This window comes from Pristiophorus japonicus, chromosome 8, assembly GCF_044704955.1.
Source record: "Pristiophorus japonicus isolate sPriJap1 chromosome 8, sPriJap1.hap1, whole genome shotgun sequence".
NCBI lineage: Eukaryota > Metazoa > Chordata > Chondrichthyes > Pristiophoridae > Pristiophorus > Pristiophorus japonicus.
In genome coordinates, this window is record NC_091984.1 from 65,452,771 (window position 1) to 65,472,626 (window position 19,856).

The 19,856-nt window shown below is 44.7% G+C and overlaps 1 protein-coding gene across 9 annotated transcripts in view; it reads right to left on the reverse strand.

The window, feature by feature from the left end:
• Positions 1 to 19,856, reverse strand: part of LOC139268562 (uncharacterized) — a 612,984-nt gene that overhangs the window by 411,103 nt on the left and 182,025 nt on the right. For 6 of the 9 annotated variants that reach the window (XM_070886894.1, XM_070886891.1, XM_070886890.1 and 3 more), the window contains 4 exons: positions 17,220 to 17,321; positions 6,320 to 6,439; positions 4,652 to 4,771; positions 643 to 747 (listed from right to left, as the gene is read on the reverse strand). In XM_070886894.1, coding sequence (XP_070742995.1) covers positions 643 to 747; positions 4,652 to 4,771; positions 6,320 to 6,439; positions 17,220 to 17,321 — 447 coding nt within the window. The remainder of the gene's footprint in view (positions 1 to 642; positions 748 to 4,651; positions 4,772 to 6,319; positions 6,440 to 17,219; positions 17,322 to 19,856) is intronic. The other 3 variants (XM_070886889.1, XM_070886892.1, XM_070886893.1) reach the window with 3 other exon arrangements.

The window sequence follows — 19,856 nt, forward strand, 5'->3', positions numbered from 1 at the left end:
CATTTCCAGTTTCCTGCCTCATTCTATAATGCAAATGTCAGCTGTGCACAAGCGTGCCCAAAGAATTTGGCGCTGTGATCTGCTGCTGGACACCTATTGACTGGCGAGTCCATGGGGGTGCTGTGTCAGTCCAAGAAGACTTCAGGTGACATCTTCTGGTCGCCAATCTCCATCATTAGCCTTAAGTTTAAATGGCCGAGGCTGAGGGACTTAGGTCTGCAGCTGGGTCCTACTTTTCTGCCCTCCCCTCTCCAATCAGTGCTAGGCCTTACCAGGGATGGATCTGTGCCGGACATATTCATGGATCCTGTAAATGGCCCTCGGCAGGAAACCCAGGTGATTCTGGGGTTGGACTGGAGCAGCATACTTCAGGACAAGGGGAGAGTAGGAAAATCTGTCCTTCATCTACCCAAATATTGACATGAAAGCTTGCATTTTATTTTGTTCTCTCCTTAGCACCTCAATTGACAATTAACCAGCAAAACAGGCATTAAAACTGGTTCCAAATCATTCGTCTTCTTTTAAATTAAATATTACTATGTTTATTTGAAATTCAGTGATGAAATATCGCTCATGATGGTAGAGAATTAATCATTGCAAAAACTACAATTTCAGTGCTTTCTAACAAAATAAAATCAGTACCTGTAGTATTGGATTGACATTCAGCATTACTGCTGTCCATCCCTGAACTTATATGTCTGCATTGTGTTGATACTACAGTCAGATTCTGTTGATTAGATCTTTCATCTGAATACAAAAGAATTGTACTTTTAAGAAACATATTCATCTAAATCCTTGGTCTCCATTTTTATACAGAACTCATATCTGTTTTTCATATGCATGTTAATAATTATAGCGAATGCTAGGCCTGAACAAGCATCAATTGGAAGAATTAATAAACAACTGAACCCACATCCAGGAATGATTGTAATCCAATGAACCTTGTTGTTGTTTTCCTGCAGCTATCAGTGAGAATGCCAGGTTCATCCTGGTATACCAACTGCTCACCGGAATGTAGGCTGTGGAACTCCTGCCCCCTCTGCTGCAATCCTGGAAGAATTACACCAGCCGTGTGCTGCTAAAAGCACAGATTTTTAGACCATGCAACAGAATTTTACCTAATCCTAAAAACATTAAGTACTTTGCTTGTACTTACCGTTGTACTCTCTTTGCTACTGAATTCCTTTTGATTCCAATTCTTGTTCTCATATTTTACTTAATTTTAATTTTTCATTTTTTTTAACTATCCAACTCTATTTTACATATCCTAACCTATTTGCCTGTTTGTTTTCTTTCAGTTTAAAATGCAATCTAATTTTATACTTCTGTCTTACTTTCCCATCATAAATTTTGGCGATGAAATGTGTTTTTCCTTGGTTGAAAATTTGCTCAGATTCTGAAGATTAACAGGCACTTCAAATAAACATTTCATACAAATACTGGTTACAAACCAATAAGTGTTGTTGTTGACAAGTAAACTCATTGTCGAAAACCAGAGTCCAAAAGTACTTAGATAAGTAAAACTGTCAGTGGCACTCAAAAGCATGCTTTAACACTTACATATCTGTATTAAACACTTTGGGCCAAAGTTTAAACACGATAAAAAACGGGCGCCCCTCCGAGCTGGGCGCCCATTTTTCGCGCCTAAAACAGCGCCGGAAAAAAAACTCGCGATTCTGGAGAGCCCTGCAGCTCCTTGTCTGTTTGGCGCGGCGCCCAGGGGGGCGGAGCCTACACTCGCGCCGATTTTGTAAGTGGGAGGGGGCGGGTACTATTTAAATTAGTTTTTTTCCTGCCGGCAACGCTGCGCGTGCGCGTTGAAGTGTTCGCGCAGTGTGAAGGAAACATTGGCACTCGGCCATTTTTGTAGTTCTTTGTAGCTGATTAATTTTTGAACATTTTTTAATAAAAGCACATTGCCATCAGCACATCAGCACTGAGGCTTCCTGCAGCCTTCTCACTGTCTCCTTCCCGCCCGCCGTCGGGAACGTCTTCCTCCCCCCCCCCCCCGCTGCGTTCGGGCCCGCCCACCGTCGGGAACGTCTTCCTTCCCCTCCCCGCTGCGTTCGGGCCCGCCCACCGTCGGGAACGTCTTCCTTACCCCCCCTCCCCCCGCTGCGGTCGGGCCCGCCCGCCGTCGGGAACGTCTTCCTCCTCCCCCCCCTGCCGTCGGGAACGAACGAACGAACGTGTGAGGCTGGCTGAAGCACTTTCACACAGGTAGGAAGATGGTTTATTTAATCTTTTCTTTGCTTAGAAATGTTTATTCAGGTTGGATTTATTTGTATAATATTTGTAGAAGTATAAATAAGGATTTATTGTAGAATTTAATGAGTTCCCTCCCCCCCCCCCACCTCGTTCTGGATGCCTAATTTGTAACCTGCGCCTGATTTTTTAATGTGTAGAACAGGTTTTTTCAGTTCTACAAAAATCTTCACTTGCTCCATTCTAAGTTAGTTTGGAGTACGTTTTCACTGTGGAAACTTTGAAATCAGGCGTCAGTGGCCGGACACGCCCCCTTTTGAAGAAAAAATTCTGTTCCAAAGTAGAACTGTTCTATCTGACTAGAACTGCAGAAAAAAAAATGTGGAGAATTGCGATTTCTAAGATAGTCCGTTCTCCACCAGTTGCTCCTAAAAATCAGGCGCAAATCATGTGGAAACTTGGGCCCGATGATTCCAATGTCAGATAAAGTATACTGTCTGCTTATTTTAGAAAGCAACACTCCCAATGGAAGGATATAGGTTTAAATCCCTATCTCATTTAATGATCAAACTTATCTACTCTCAATGAGGGAGTATACAAATTGTCTCATAGCTCAGCAAACATTAATCAAGGTAAACGGTAAAATTTTACTACTCTTCTTATCCTTTGGATTGGCAATAAAAGGAAAACTTTAGTCTTCCTGGGTCAGCCATAATCAAGTGTTTACAGTTACACCATTGAAATGCTTGCTCCTCATAATAAAACCTCACATATCACTTTCAACTAGTTTTTTTCCGAAGTCAAGTAAAAGTTTCATTGACATAACTTACCTTGCCCGTCCTGGTGAGATAGTTAATTTTTTTCCTGAACTTCAGCAATATTTTGTGGTCAGTGCTGCTTGCACTGATCCTTTACGGCACCTCCTGCCATATTCTTCTACAAAGCCACAATGCTTTGAAACCAACAGCATCTTTAAGCTACACAAACTGGGATTGTATTCTATGGAATTTAGAAGATTAAGGGGTAATTTGATCGAGGTTTTCAAGATATTAAGGGGAAGTGATAGGGTAGATAGCGAGAAACTATTTCCGCTGACTGGGGAATCTAGAACTAGAGGACATAGCTTAAAATCAAGAGCCTGGCTTTTCAGGAGGGAAGTTAGGAAGCACTTCTACACGCAAAGGATGGTAGAAGTTAGGAACGCTCTTCCGCAAACGGCAGTTGATGCTGGGCCAATAGTTAATTTTAAATCAGAGATTGATAGATTTCTGTAACTAAATGTATTAAGGGATATGGGGCATCGGCAGGTATATGGAGTTGGGTCATAGATCAGCCATGATCTCATTGAATGGTAGAAAAGGCTCGAGGGGCTACATAGGATCTCCTGTTCCTATGTTCCTAAGCTGCTGCAGGCTATTAAAGGTTGCAGCGTTCTCATTGCCTCTTGTAATGGACGTGCATACTATAGTGGGATGCAATCCCTAGTAAAAGAATGTAAACCACCTGACCACAGAATACAGCAGTTTCAGGTGTGTCCCAGCGAAGTCCACTTTTGGTATGCTCCACATCATAGCCTTTGGGAGGAATACTGGCTCCCCATAAACACTTGGTTATTTTCACCTAAACAAATCATTGATGTGGCAGCTTTGCACTCAATTCTACCATCTTCCTAGTGTCTCAATTTGCATCTGACTAACAAAATAGTAGCCAGAGTGGTTTTAATATCATTACCCTTGCTTCAAATCAACCAATTTTGACGATGACTAGAAGTTTGACACTGAAATATAACTTGTGATACAGAAGAAACACTTTTGGCAGAAACTGAAAATTCAAAGCTTTCTTATAAACAAATAGTACTTGGGCAATCAGAGTGACTTGGACCAGGACTTTTGCTGGTCAATGAACTTATACTTCTGCTATGCTTTGCGACAGTAGACTTACTTTGGCAACTCAAGGGGCAACATAGGATCTCCTGTTCCTATGTTCCTAAGCTGATGCAGGCCGTTAAAGGTTGCAGCATTCTCATTGCCTCCTGTAATGGATGTGCATACTAAAGTGGGATGCAATCCCTAGCAGAAGACTGCAAACTACCTGACCACAGAAATACAGCAGTTTCAGGTGTGTCCCAGCGAAGCCCACTTTTGGTAAGCTCCACATCATAGCCTTTGGGAGAAATATTGGCCCCCATAAACACTTGGTTATTTTCACCTAAACAAATCATTGGTGTGGCAGCTTTGCACTCAATTCTACCATCTTCCTAGTGTCTCAACTTTCATCTGACTAACAAAATAGTAGCCAGAGTGGTTCTAATATCATAACCCTTGCCTCAAATCAACCAATTTTGATGATGACTAGAAGTTTGACACTTAAATTATAACTTGTGATACAGAAGAAACATTTTTGGCAGAAACTGAAAATTCAATGCTTTCTCATAAGCAAATAGTACCTGGGCAATCAGAGTGACTTGGACCAGGACTTTTGCTGGTCAATGAACTTATACTTCTGCTATGCTTTGCGTCAGTAGACTTACTTTGGCAACTTTCTACCGGAGAACTCATTTTATTATCTGAACACAAAAGAATTGTAGATTAAAAAACATATATACACCAAATACATTGTTGGTCTGTTTTTCGCTTTATTTATAAAAACAAATATCTGTGTTTGCGTTATATAGTTTAAGAATTATGTTCCAGTGTTTATATATTTCTAGAAGATGCCGCTCAGTCCAGTGCAAAGACTCTTAGCATACAGAATTGACACATTACTAGATCAAGGTGATTTATGATAGTAATACTGAGAATAAGGACAGAAAGAATAACACCTCAAATTATAATGCATTGTGATTACAGTTGTGTGTCAATGACACTCGGATTAGTGAAGTAAAGTTTCACTTATTAATGAATGTCTATTATTAGATACTAAATTCATTAATATGTGAAGTATGTCAGAAGGTAATCTTGGTTTCTCTTTAGACTGGTATATCAGCATAATCGGTATATATTTCCTTTTGAGATTGTCAACATTGGGAATGGTAAAAGATTTCGTATGAACAGACTGCATGTTTTTAAAAATTATAGTCTGGATTTTGTTCTTTGCACACCTGGATTTCAAGCAGGACTGCGGCAATATGGTGTAAAATGAGACAGGGTCCTGTTACATTAGATCCTCAAATATTGGTGAAAGGCCAAAGTGGATTTTTAAGGGCCCAAGTAGCTTTCATTAAATTGTTAATGAAAAGCTTGTTTCTCAGTGGCTGATTTTCAGATTATATGGTGAACAGGCAGGTAGCAGGCAAAGCATGCCCACCTCCTGCCTGTTGTAACTGCTGTGAAACCAAAGCCATTTTGAGGCCCAAACCTCATTTGTATTCAGCCGGTGAGCTGTGCGCGCCAAACCAGTCTTCTAAAGCAACTTCCATTTTGGGAAGATGGGAAATAGACTGGCTCCTATGCATAGTCCGATGGGGTTTGTGGTGGTGGGGGGGTGGATTGCGGGGAGACAATCCCAAGGGCAGCTATGCACAGGCTGGAGCATTCTGGCCCCTATTTGCCCCACAAAAATAAAAGTTAACCATTTCTTTGGGCCACATTTTGTCAGGATCACTGACTATGCCGCTCTGCGCCAGTTTAGATAGGTGGAAAGTGCGCAGGACCTAATTTCATTGGACCCTAATTTGCATATTAAATGTGACTTGAAACAGACGGGGGCTCTGGCCATTCCTCCCAAGACCCTATCTAAGATGGTAATGGCTGGGGTGCCAACATAAACGGGCCAGTAAGTAGACCAATGACATTTTCAGGATGCTAGCACTCTGTTTACACCAGGTAGAGACAAATAAATTGACTCCTCAGTCAATTTTCTTCATTATTTTTTGCTCCCGACAATTCTTTGACCATCTATCTTTGTGTATGCTGCTGCGTTACTCACTTTTTTTGTTTACTCCCCGTAACCCCCAATTCTACAGAGCCTAGAATGAGTTGTTGTCCATTGGTAATATACCTATATCTTGCTTTTTTGGATGAAGAAATTGGACTATGAAATAGGACCTATGATACAAAATAAATACTATTGCCATAAATTGAAAATTCTGAGCTTTTTCATAAAATACGAGTACCTGGGCAATCGGAATGGCATGGTGCAGAACCATTGCCTATCAATGAACATATACTTCTGCGAATTTGTACGAGTGTAGATCTGCTATGGCAACTTCCTACTGGAGAATTCAATCGATCATCTGAACAGAGAATTGTAGTTTTAAGAAACATATATACTCCAAATACATTGTTCGCAGTTTATTTATAAAACAAATATGTCTGTATTTGTGATATATATTTTAAGAATTATGTTCCAGTGTTTATCTATTTTAAGAAGGTGCCGTTCAATCCAGAGCAAAGCACAAGACTCCATTTACAGAATTCAAATATTATTAGTCCAAGATGATTTTGGACTATAATACTGAGCATAACAGGAAGAACAACACTTCAAATTATAATGCAGTGATTACAGATCTTTGTCAATGGCACCAGAGTGACTAAAACAAAATTGCACTTGCTAATGATCTTGTATGAATATAGATACTAAATGCATTAGGGTGTAATGTAAGAGATCAGAAATTGATCTTAGTTTATATTTATATCTGCATATCAGCATATGATCAGTAAATATTTCCTCTTGAGGCAGCCAATATTGGGAATGGTAGATTTCTTAATGATAAGAGACTCGGAGCTCGAGATTTAAGTATCCATGTACACATATCACTAAAAGCTAGTGCACAGCTCGTCGACGCAGTGGTGCAGCTTGCAGTGGGTAGCACACAGCGGAGGGTCAGTACTGAGGGAACGGTGTGCAGTCGGAATGTCGCTGTCGGGGGGTTAGTTCGGAAAGGACCCCTTACCGGCCTGCTCCTATCCCGGCTGCCTGGGAGGACAGACCCTGCCCGGGAGCGGACAGACCACTCCCGGGAGCGGAGGACAGACCCCTTCCTGGGAGCAGAGGATAGACTCTGCTCGGAAGCAGACAGACACAGCCCGGGAGCGGAGGTTAGACCCAGTCCGGGAGTGGAGGACAGACCCAGTCCAGGAGTGGAGGACAGGCCCCGCCCAGGAGCGGAGGACAGATCCGCCCAGGAGCGGAGGACAGACCGTGCCCGGGAGCGGACCGACCCAGTCCGGGAACGGAGGACAGACCCAGCCCGGGAGCGGAGGACAGACCCAGCCCGGGAGCGGAGGACAGACCCAGCCCGGGAACGGGGGACAGACCCAGCCCGGGAGCGGAGGGCAGACCCAGCCCGGGAACGGAGGACAGACCCAGCCCGGGAGCGGAGGACAGACCCAGCCCGGGAGCGGAGGACAGACCCAGCCCGGGAGCGGAGGGCAGACCCCGCCCGGGAGCGGAAGACAGACCCAGCCCAGGAGCGGAGGACAGACCCAGCCCGGGAACGGAGGACAGACCCAGCCCGGGAGCGGAGGACAGACTCAGCCCGGGAGCGGAGGACAGACCTAGCCCGGGAGCGGAGGACAGACTCAGCGTGGGAACGGAGGACAGACCCAGCCCGGGACCGGAGGGCAGACCCCGCCCGGGAACGGAGGACAGACCCAGCCCGGGACCGGAGGACAGACCCAGCCCGGGACCGGAAGGCAGACCCAGCCCGGGAGCGGAGGACAGACCCAGCCCGGGAGCGGAGGACAGACCCAGCCCGGGAGCGGAGGACAGACTCAGCCCGGAGGCGGAGGACAGACCCAGCCCGGGAGCAGGGGAGAGAGCAGGTGTGGTGGTGATTCCAGCCCGTGTTCTGCCCTGTACTGTATTTTTTTTTTTTCTAATTGGAGATTTTATTCAGTGGAAACTTTCACACACTATTGTAGATTTTGTACCAAAGATCAGTTTAGGATTAAAGTAAAAGTTCATAATTTTATTGCAAACTAACTTTCTGTTGAGAGTCGCTGAATTAAGGGGGAAAGATAACATACAGTGTTTCTTAAATGGACACTGCAGCCCCGAGAACACAATCAGCAATATATCCAGAATATTAAAGTCCAGCCCAGTTATAGGGTTATTAACATCAGCAGAAACAAACCCCAACTGTCAGAATGAACATGGTTCAGTCGGGATGTGATTAACAGCAGTAATAACAGCAGATTCCAACTCCTGCAGTCACTTGTGAACTCGCTGGTGTGTCAGCAGGTGGGATGACCGAGTGAATCCCTTCCCACACTCAGAGCAGGTGAACGGCCTCTCCCCAGTGTGAACTCGCTGGTGTGTAAGCAGGTCGGATGACCGAGTGAATCCCTTCCCACACTCAGAGCAGGTGAATGGCCTCTCCCCAGTGTGAACTCGCTGGTGTGTTCTCGCGACTTGGGCCTCCCAGCTGGACCTCCTGCAGCGACTGTGAAACATCCTGCCTGGGACCGGCATCGAGTCGGTCGAAGAGACTCTGAGGCCGGCGTTCAACCGGCCAAAGGGACTTCGGGGCCGGTGTTGAACCGACCAAAGTGACTCCAGGGCTGGCGTTCAACCGGCAGAAGGGACTTAATTTTTAAAACTTTGAATCAACTTTTAAACTTCTTAAACAATTCGGGAAAACTTTTAAATTTTTAATCAACTTAGAGAACTTTAATTTTTTCTAATTTTTAAACAACTTGATTTACATTTTAGACTTTTTTTAAATCAACTTTATCTATTTATTAAACTTTCAATCAACCTGTGTAACTTTTTTTTAAATAATTCAGAAATACTTTTAAACCCTTAAACTTTTCAAACAACTTGGAAATCTTTGGGGAAATCTTTAACCTTGGGAAGAAACTTTCCAAAACATCCCTCGGAACCCTAGCGGACAGCTGACCTTCCTAATGCCTGCCCTCTAACCAAGCCTCGGGCCATCTACCATCAATGGCGCTACCCAGCGCCAAGCTTGTGGCCAACACCTCGCCGTAGGCAATTAGGCTTATACAGCAGTGCCTGGTCTCCAGTCATCTTGGGCCCCCTTGCCACTGGACCAAGACCTTGCTCAGCTAAGTCCGTGTGATTGCCGGTGTGCAGCGGCCACCCCACGTTAAAAGAACTCACGCACAGGCATCTTCCACATCGCTAATATGAAGTTCGGGACCTGGAACGTCAGGACCCTCATGGACAATTCCAATAGCAACAGGCTGGAACACCGCATTGCCATAGTTGCCTGGGAACTTAGACGTTTTGACATTGACATCACCGCCCTAATCGAGACCCGGCAGGCAAGGGAAGGCCAGCTCAAGGAACATGGTGGAGGTTACACCTTTTTTCTGGAAAGGAAAACCAGAGGAAGAACGCCGCCTTCATGGAGTCGGCTTCGCCGTCAAAAATGAACTGGTTGATCGCCTCAAAGACTCTCCCTGCGGGGTTAACGCATGTCTCATGACTCTTCGCCTCCCCTATCCCAGAACCAATGCGCCACAGACATCAGTGCGTATGCCCCAACACTAGATGCAACGGATGAGGCTAAAGAGGGTTTTTATTCCAACCTCAAGACATCCCTGTCCCACGTCCCCATGGGCGACAAATTGATCCTCCGAGGTGACTTTAATGCCAGGGACGGCAAAGACACAGTCCTCTGGGGTGGCATGATTAGCAGAGAGGGGGTAGGGAAAACCAACTCCAGCGGTACACTACTCCTGACAAAATGTCTAGAACACGAACTCCTCATCACCAACACCCTGTTCCGCCAGAGGGACAAATACAAGGCATCGTGGCAACAGCCTCACTCCAAACACTGGCACCTACTCGACTATGTCATCATCTGAGCCGTGGATCGCAAGGATGTGCGCATCACCCGCGCCATGACAGGAGCTGACGACTGGTGGATGGACCATCGTCTAATCTGATTCATCATCGATATAAATATAGCCCCAAATATAGTCTTCAACGCCTCACCTCGTGGTTTGGACACCATCTTTCCTCCATCCACGATGTCGATTGTGGTGATCCTCTTCTCCCTGGGTTCTGCCACCGAAGCTGGGAAGTCACCTTTGGATCCGATTATCTTCCTCCGGAGTCCTGCCACTGGAGCTTGGAAGGTACGTTCGGGTCATCTCAGCTGGATCACCTCCAAGCAGTGCTGAGCAGTCTGTGTCTCGGGTGCCGTGCTGGTCTGGTGCCAGATCCAACCTCAGGTGAGGACTTGCTTTGCCTCTGAGCACAGAGGGCTTCAATCGCTGGAGGGGTGAAGTCTTCCCATTTCCAATAGATCTTCTCCATCCACCTTCTGCCAAGCAGCATTGGTCCATCACCTGCAACAATCCATAGAGGTAACTTGTGCACCGTGCCACCATGGAATACCTTTACATTCGCGCTACCAACGACTGGGATGATTTCATCGGTGTAGGTGCGCAGCTTTGCTTGAACCGGGACCAACTCGGGTCATCCCATAGCCTCTCAAAGGCTCCTTGATTCATCATTGACTGGCTCGCCCCCGTGTCCACTTCCATGAAGACTGGAACTCCCTCTATCTCGACTTCCATCTTCAGCGGGGAACACTCGATAGTGCAGATAAACATGCTATGTACCTCCCCGTGGTACTGGGCTGCCTCTCTGCCTATCGATTCATAATCCACGCTGGATTCATGGCCATCTGCAGACTCTTCATTGGCACAATGAGTCATATTTCTCTTACACATTCGCTGGAGGTGGCCCTTTGTGCTGCAGCCTTTGCATACAGTCTTTAAAACGGCACTAGTGAGCCCTGTGATTCCCTCCGCAATGCCAGCATGGTGCTACTCGATTAGCCCCCCTCGGTGGACTTGGAGTTAAGGGACTCGGGGACCTGTTCTCTTTTCCCTGAGAGGGTTCACGTTCTACAGTCCAGCCTCTAAACGGCGCCACTCTGTGCACAGTACCTGCCGGATTTGAGTCCTGAGGGTGAGTCATCTGCCTAGAGCCGCAGGTCGAGGTCATGAATGACTGGCTCACAGCAATGGCCTTCTGCAGTGTGACTGTGGTATCCACCAACAGTAGCTTGTGAAGAAGGCCCTCATGGCCAATTCCAATGACAAAATGTCATGCAGTGCTTCGTTGAGGTGGGTGCCGAACTTGCACAGTGCCACCAGCCTCCTGAGGTCTGCGATGTACTTTGCGACTTCCTGGCCTTCGGGCCGTCGGTGAGTGTAGAACCGGTGTCTGGCTGTGAGGATGCTCTCCTTGGGCTTGAGTTGCTCATGGATCAGGGTTACAAGCTCCTTATACAACTTGGTCGTTGTCTTCGCTGGTGCCAGCAAGTCCCTGACGAGGCCATAGACGGTAGGCCCACAACTGGTAAGCAAGATAGCTCGGCGCTTATCAGCCAGTGTGGCCGGGTCGTCGCCTTCCAGGTCATTTGCTGTGAAAAAATGTTCTAGCCTCTCCACAAAGGCATCCCAATCATCACCATTGGCGAACTGCTACAACGTACCAAGGGTAGCCATTTCCACGTGAGAGTTTGTAACCTCGTCGCCAATTGTTGTGTCCTTAGATGCTCTAGTAATGACTCCACAAGGCAATGTGTTGTACTTGAACTGTAGTGACCCTAGTCCTTTATTAGTTAACTCCAGAGTGAGGATCACACCTGGTGGCCTGCCTTTTATACTAGGCCACGCACACCAGTACAGGTAACCTACAAGTCTCCCACTGCTGTGCCCTCTGATGGCATACCTTGTGATAGTACCAACAGTAGGATACATGACAGTAAGGTCTTAAAGCACATTAACACAAGAAGGAAAAGGTGGTTATAAGTGGCAAACAGGCTTAGCACAATACATTCTTGGAAGATGTGGCTGACTCCTCTTACCTGCCTTACTTCCAAGATCATTGAATTTCTTGCGGCACTGAGTTGTGGCATGTTGAAGTTGGTATTGACTGCCCTGGTCATCTCCTTTCACTTTGCTTGGGCATTTCCTTTAAATGGCATTCTCCTTTCTATCCCAAACAGTGCCTCTATCCATACCCTTATTTGTGGCATCATCATTTCTACTGATGATGGAAACATCAGGTCCAAACACAATTCAGAGCCAATTCAATGATCCATGTCAAAATGCATCCAGGACTGATGTGCGTGCTTAAGATGTGCACTGTCAGAGTGATGAGCCTGGCTGGATGGTGCAAAGGCAGCAAATCAACCTTATTTAAACATGTTCCTCAGTTGCCTGAGCTTTGCACAGGGAGCATTCTGACAGGCACTGTAGAATGCTCTGAGCATATAGCACTTAAATGACTTCTGTGCCAAATTAAATGGGTAAAAATGAATGGGATAAAAAATTGTGAACAAATTTTAAGGACTCAAAAAAGGTCATAATGTTTCCAACCTTTGCAAAAGACTGTATGGGTGAGGGGGTGGAATGATGGGTGAGACCAAAAGGATGGACAAGCTAACATGGAGAGGCAAAACAGAGACTATGGTCAAATATTTGATTGCTGGCAAAGTGGATGTGTTACAGCATGAGGTAGGCATGAAAATGGTTGCTCTGTTTGGCACTCCATGACTTCCTCCCAAAGGATAGTGCACCAACCCTGGCAAGCTTTAAAGAATCTGGCATGGTACTATTACAGGTATTACTACCACCAACACCACTACTACTAGCACAATAACAGCAACATCAACATGCAAATACATAGCACCTTTAACACAGAAATACACCCCAAGGTGCCTCACAGAGTTGTAAGCACAAAATGGATACCGAGCCAAAAAGGAAGATATTAGGAAGGGTGATCAAAAAAGTATGTTTTAAGGAGGGTATTAAAGGAGGAGGGGGAGGTAAGAACAGACGGTTTAGGGAGGGAATTCCCTCCTAGCATGGAGTCTAGGCAGCTAATGCATAAGAACATAAGAACATAAGAAATAGGAGCAGGAGTAGGCCATATGGCCCCTCGAGCCTGCTCCACCATTTAATACGATCATGACTGATTCGATCATGGACTTGGGTCCACTTCCCTGCCCGCTCCCCATAACCCCTTATTCCCTTATCATTTAAGAAACTGTCTATTTCTGTCTTAAATTTATTCAATGTCCCAGCTTCCACAGCTCTTTGAGGCAGCGAATTCCACAGATTCACAACCCTCTGAGAGAAGAAATTTCTTCTCATCTCAGTTTTAAATGGGCGGCCCCTTATTCTAAGATTATGCCCTCTAGTTCTAGTCTTCTCTATCAGTCGAAACATCCTCTCTGCATCCACCTTGTCAAGCACCCTCATAATCTTATACATAATGATAAGATCACCTCTCATTCTTCTGAATTCCAATGAGTAGAGGCCCAACCTACTCAATCTTTCCTCATAAGTCAACCCTCTCAACCTAGTGAACCTTCCCTGAACTGCCGCCAAAGCAAGTATATCCTTTCGTAAATATGGAAACCAAGACTGCACGCAGTATTCCAGGTGTTACATAACCTTAAATAAAGCAGACTACAAAGATATGAAAGCAGAGTTGGCTAAAGTGGACAGGGAAAATAGATTAAAGTGTGGAACGGTTGATGAGCAGTGGCAGACATTTAAGGAGATATTTCATTACTCACAACAAAAATATATCCCAATGAGAAGGAAAGACTGTAAGAGAAGGGCTAACTAAGGAAATAAAGGATGGCATCAAATTGAAAACAAGGGCATACAATGTGTTCAAGACTAGTGAGAGGCCAAAGGATTGGGAAACTTTTAAAAGCCAGCAAAGAATGACTAAAAAAATAATAAAGAGAGGGAAAATAGATTATGAAAGTAAACTAACACGAAATATAAAAACAGATAGTAAGAGTTTCTCCAGGTATATAAAAAGGAAAAGAGTGGCTAAAGTAAATGTTGGTCCCCCAGAGGATGAGACTGGGGAATTAATAATGGGGAACAGGGAAATGGCAGAGACTTTGAACAAATATTTTGTATTGGTCTTCACGGTAGAAGACAGTAAAAACATCCCAATAGTGGATAATCAAGGAACTATAGGGGGAGAGGAACTTAATATCAGCACTATCACTAATGAAGTAGTACTCGGTAAAATAATGGAACTAAAGGCAGACAAGTCCCCGGAACCTGATGGCTTGCATCCTAGAGTCTTAAAAGAAGTGACAGCAGAGATAGTGGATGCGTTGGTTGTAATCTACCAAAATTTCCTGCATTCTGGGGAGGTCCCAGCGGATTGGAAAACCGCAAATGTAACGCCCCTATTTAAAAAAGGAGGCAGAAAGCAGGAAACTATAGACCAGTTAGCCTAACATTTGTCGTTGGAAAAATGCTGGAGTCCATTATTAAGGAAGCAGTATCAGGATACTTGGAAAATCGTAATGCAGTCAAGCAGTGTCAGCATGGTTGCATGAAAGGGAAATCATTTTTGACAAACTTGCTGGAATTCTTTGAGGATGTAACGAGCAGGGTGGATAAGGGGGAACCAGTGAATGTGGTGTATTTGGATTTCCAGAAGGCATTCGATAAAGTGCCACATAAAAGGTTACTGCACAAGATGAAAGTTCACGGGGTTGGGGGTAATATATCAGCATGGATAGAGGATTGGCTAACTAACACAAAGCAGAGAGTTGGGATAAATGGGTCATTTTCCAGTTGCCATATAGTAACTAGTGGGGTGCCGCAAAGATCGGTGCTGCAGCCTCAACTATTTACAATCTATATTAATGACTTGGATGAAGGAACTGAGTGTAATGTAGCCAAGTTTGCTGATGGGTGGGAAAGCAAATTGTGAGGAGGACACAAAAAATCTGCAAAGGGATATAGACAGGTTAAGTGAGTGGGCAAAAATTTGGCAGATGGAGTATAATGTTGGAAAGTGTGAGGTCATGCACTTTGGCAGAAAAAATCGAAAAGCAAATTATAATTTAAATGGAGAAAGATTGCAAAGTGCCGCAGTACAGCGGGACCTGGGGGTACTTGTGCATGAAACACAAAGGGTTAGTATGCAGGTACAGCAAGTGGTCAGGAAGGCGAATGGAATCTTGGCCTTTATTGCAAAGGGGATGGAGTATAAAAGCAGAGACGTCCTGCTACAACTGTACAGGGTATTGGTGAGGCCACACCTGGAGTACTGCGTACAGTTTTGGTCTCCATATTTAAGGAAAGATATACTTGCATTGGAGGCTGTTCAGAGAAGGTTCACTAGGTTGATTCCGGAGATGAGGGGGTTGACTTATGAAGATAGGTTGAATAGGTTGGGCCTATACGCACTGATGTTCAGAAGAATGAGAGGTGATCTTATGAAAACATTTTCTAACTGCAGGTAAGGGTTTTTCTACGGTGCTTCTAGGGTCTGTGCGCCGGTTTTAGAAATTTTGTTGTTCGGGAAAGTATGCCTTATGCACAGAAATGGCATGCAACCTTCTTTTGCAGGTACACCAGCGCTAGAATGTATGGCGCCAAACATTCTGCCACTAGTAGTAGACGCTGGTGCCCCAACACTGGGGAATCTTTGAACTGGGCTACAGCGCCAAAAAACTCACTGGGTGCCAAAAAAACGGCGTCCAGTGCTGGGCAAACTTGGGCACATAGTCTCAGAATAAGGGGCTGCCCATTTAAAACTGAGATGTGGAGAAATTTCTTCTCAGAGTGTTGTAAATTTGTGGGATTCTCTGCGCCAGAGAGCTGTGGAGGCTGGGTCATTGAATATATTTAAGGCAGAGATAGACAGACTTTTGAGCGATAAGGGAATAAAGGGTTATGGGGAGAGGGCAGGGAAGTGGAGCTGGGTCCATGATCAGATCAGCCATGATCTTATTAAATGGCGGAGCAGGCTCGAGGGGCCAAATGGCCTACTCCTGCTCCTATTTCTTATGTTCTTAAAAGACTTTTCTTTCAGTGGCCAGTAGGCGCTGGAGTGCTCTTGCAAGCCCCACAAGGAAAGTCTGTGCCTCTGCTGTATCGGGCTCCTCCCACTTCCCACCTGCAGAACCACAGTTTAACGGAGTGCTACTGGTCAGTTTCTGGAATGCCCCATCTTCGCCTGCCAGCCAGCTGCCTCTTTCTGCCCATTTTGGGCAGGTAGCTTACTGGCAATATATTAATGAGGTCCTGCCATTAAATTCGACCAAACTGCCTGCAGTGAATGCTGAGCAGGAAGTTCAGCGGCTCCCCTGGCTTTCCACCCGCAAGTTAAAATCCACACTAACTTAATTGGCATAACAAAACAGTTCTTGCACTGATAAAACCCTTCGAAATATAGACTTGCCATTGAAGATTCAGTGTGAGACAGAGGAAATTGACAGTAAACCTGATGTTTTCTGATCAATAGATAGATAGATGGAAAGAAATGGGTATCTTGGTGACTGAATTCACAGGGCGCATTAGCTTTGTGCACCTTTGAACTTCTGCCTGAGTTTGTACCTGAGTGTACCTGAGTTTTGGTACTTCAGTCAAACACTGTTTACTTTGTACTTGAGAGTTTGGTCTAATAGCTTAAGACAAAAGAATTGTAGTTTTATGAAACATACATTTTTCAGAAACGGATGTTTTGAGAAACATCTACAGCCTTGCACTACAGATAAAAAAATAATGTAACTAACATGTAAAAAATTACATTCGCAAAAAGTTACAAACTTCCTGTAAGCTTCTCCATTCTCTCCCCCCATGGCTCTGGTCATAGGAAGAAACTGACAAAAGAAAAAGAGATAAGGAGGAACAATAATAAAGACAAAATAGAGTGTATCAAAGAAACAAAGTGAAAGTAAGATAAAGGCACAAATTAGCAGAGGAAAAAGAAAAAGGTAACAGGAGTTGCTACCTTAGCTAGAGTTATGTATCCAGTTCTGAGCACCACATTCTATAAAGGATGTCAAGCACCTTGCAGAGAGTTCAGAGAAGACTTACCAGAATTGTATCAGGGATGAAGGGCTTCGGTTATGTGGAAAGACTAGAGAAGCTGAGATTGTTCTCCTTAGAACAGAAAGGGTTAAGGGGAGATTGAATGGAGGTGTTCAAAATTATGAGGAGTTTTGATAGAATAGACGGAGAGAAACTGTTTCCACTGGTAGGAGTATCAGTAACCAGGACACAGATCTAAGGTAATTGGCAAGAAAAAATGTGTACCTGAGCATGGTAAATCACTTTTCTCCATTTGTGAATGTTCTTGATGTTTTGAGATTGTAGTCATTGTCACTTGCATTTGTACTGAAGAGTTTTGTCCGTTATCTGAACCCAAAAGAATTGTAGTATTAATAAATAAATAATCTTATGTAAGGTTGGGAGATTGAATGGAGGTGTTCAAAATGATGAGGAATTTGGTAGAGCAGATAGGGAGAAACTGTTTCATAGAAACATAGAAACATTGAAAATAGGTGCAGGAGTAGGCCATTCGGCCCTTCGAGCCTGCACCGCCATTCAATGAGCTCATGGTTGAACATGCAACTTCAGTACCCCATTCCTGCTTTCTTGCCATACCCCTTGATCCCCCTAGTAGTAAGGACTACATCTAACTCCTTTTTGAATATATTTAGTGAATTCCACAGGTTCACCACTCTCTGGGTGAAGAAGTTTCTCCTCATTTCGGTCCTCTTATCGTTAGACTATGACCCCTGGTTCTGGACTTCCCCAACATTGGGAACATTCTTCCTGTATCTAACCTGTCTAAACCCGTCAGAATTTTAAACGTTTCTATGAGGTCCCCTCTCATTCTTCTGAACTCCAGTGAATACAAGCCCAGTTGATCCAGTCTTTCAAAAAAAGTCTACCTGAGCATGGTAAATTATTTTTGTCCATCAGTGAATGTTCGTCATGTTTTGAGATTGTAGCCATCGTCCCTGGCAGTTCTACTGTGTGAGTGGACTGCACCGAGTAGCATTAAACGGAGTGCAAATAAACAAGAGTGTTTTACTTGGGAATTTGGACAGAATGGGAATCTCTAGTGCTAATCACTGGGAACAGGGCAGCTGAGTCAACACGTGTTACTTGGGTGAGGCTTCTACTGTATAAAAGTAAACAATTCTGCAGAAACACAGAGTGGACTGCACAGAGTGGCATTAAAAAGAGTGCAGTTAGAGCGTTTTATTTGGGAATTTGGAGAGAGTGGCAGTCTCTGGTAAGTACTGAGTAAGCAGTAGCTTTAAAAAGTGAAATTTAATTCAACATTTCAATTTTTACCTCGAACTTTAAAAACTGTAGTTAATAGAAGCTGCCTGCCAGTGGCAGTTAACTGTCAGCCTTAACTGTCTTGAATAGGTGCGAATCACCAGGAGGAGGGGAGTTGAGTCAACACTTGTAACTTGGGTAAGGCTCATAGAGTATAAAAGTAAACCGTTCTGCAGAAGCAGGGACAGACCAGTATTAAACAGAGTGCACTTAAACAGAGGGTTTTATTTGGGAATTCGGAGAAGAGGGGAAAGGAGTTGCTACATTTTCCTCTACTACTTGTAGTGCTTTGTGTTACAGAGACATATTAAAGTTCATTTACCCATAACTTAATCTAGATCAAATAAGTAGTTAAGAAACTAAACTGTAAACTAAATTACTTAAATAAGCTAAGTTACTTCAATAATAATACAAAAGCAAAATACTGTGGATGCTGGAATCTGAAATAAAAACAGAGAATGCTGGAAATCTCAGCGGGTCAGGCAGCATCTGTGGAGAGAAAAACAAAGTTAACGTTTCAGGTCGACAATCCTTCGTCAGAATTTAAGTTACTTCAATACAAATTTAATTAAATAAAACAAGGTCATATAGGAATGGCAGTGCAGGTGGTGTGCTGCAACTGCAGCATGTGGGAGATGGTGGAGAGTATTGTGATCCCAGACAATCATGTTTGCAATAAGTGCCTGCATATTGAGAAACTTCAGCAGAGAGTTGTTGAGCTAGAGTCTGAGGTGCAGACATTGCAGGGCATCAGGGAGGGGTGAGTTACGTGGACACTCTGATCCAGGAGGCAGTCACAGACCTTAGGTTAGGTAGTGGTACAGGTCTGCTAAGTGGTCAGGAACAGAAGGGTGCGACTGCAACTCAGGCAGGTAAGGGGACCCCAGGTGCAGCCCTGGAGGAGCCTCAGCCTTTGTCCTTATCCTAAAGGTTTAAGGATTTTGATGCCGGTGTGGATGAGGGGAAAACCTTCAGTTTGCATAAGCAAGCTGAAAATGGTGCAAGAGGCCATTCAAGTGGGGTGTGTGAAAGAGAAGGTAGTTGTGGTAGGGGTCAGTATAGTCAGAGGGATAGATACTGTTCTCTGCAGCCATGACCAGGCGTTCCGAAGGTTGTGTTGCCTGCCCAGTGCCAGGGTTAAAGACATCTCCTTGCGGCTGGAGAAGAACTTGGAGTGGGAAGGGGAGGATCCAGTTTCCATGGTCCACATAGGAACCAACAACATGGGTAGAACTAAGAATGAGATTCTGCTGAAAGAGTTTGAGGAGTTGGGGTCCAAATTAAAAAGCAAAATCTCCCAGAGGTAATAATCTCTGGATTGTTATCTCAACCACGTATCAATTGGCATAGGGATAAGTAGCTTAGAAACTTAAATGATTGGCTGAAAGAGTGGTGTGGGCAGCAGCGGTTTCACTTCATGGGCCACTACCACCAGTACTGGGGAAAGGGGGAGTTGTTCTGTTGGGGCGGGCTCCACTTAAACTGGGCTGGCATCAGTGTCCTGACAAATCAAATAACTAGGGCAGCAGACAGGGCTTTAAACTAGTGAGTTGGGGCGGGCGCGGGGTGGGGTCGGGGGGAAAATTCAGGAATGAGTAA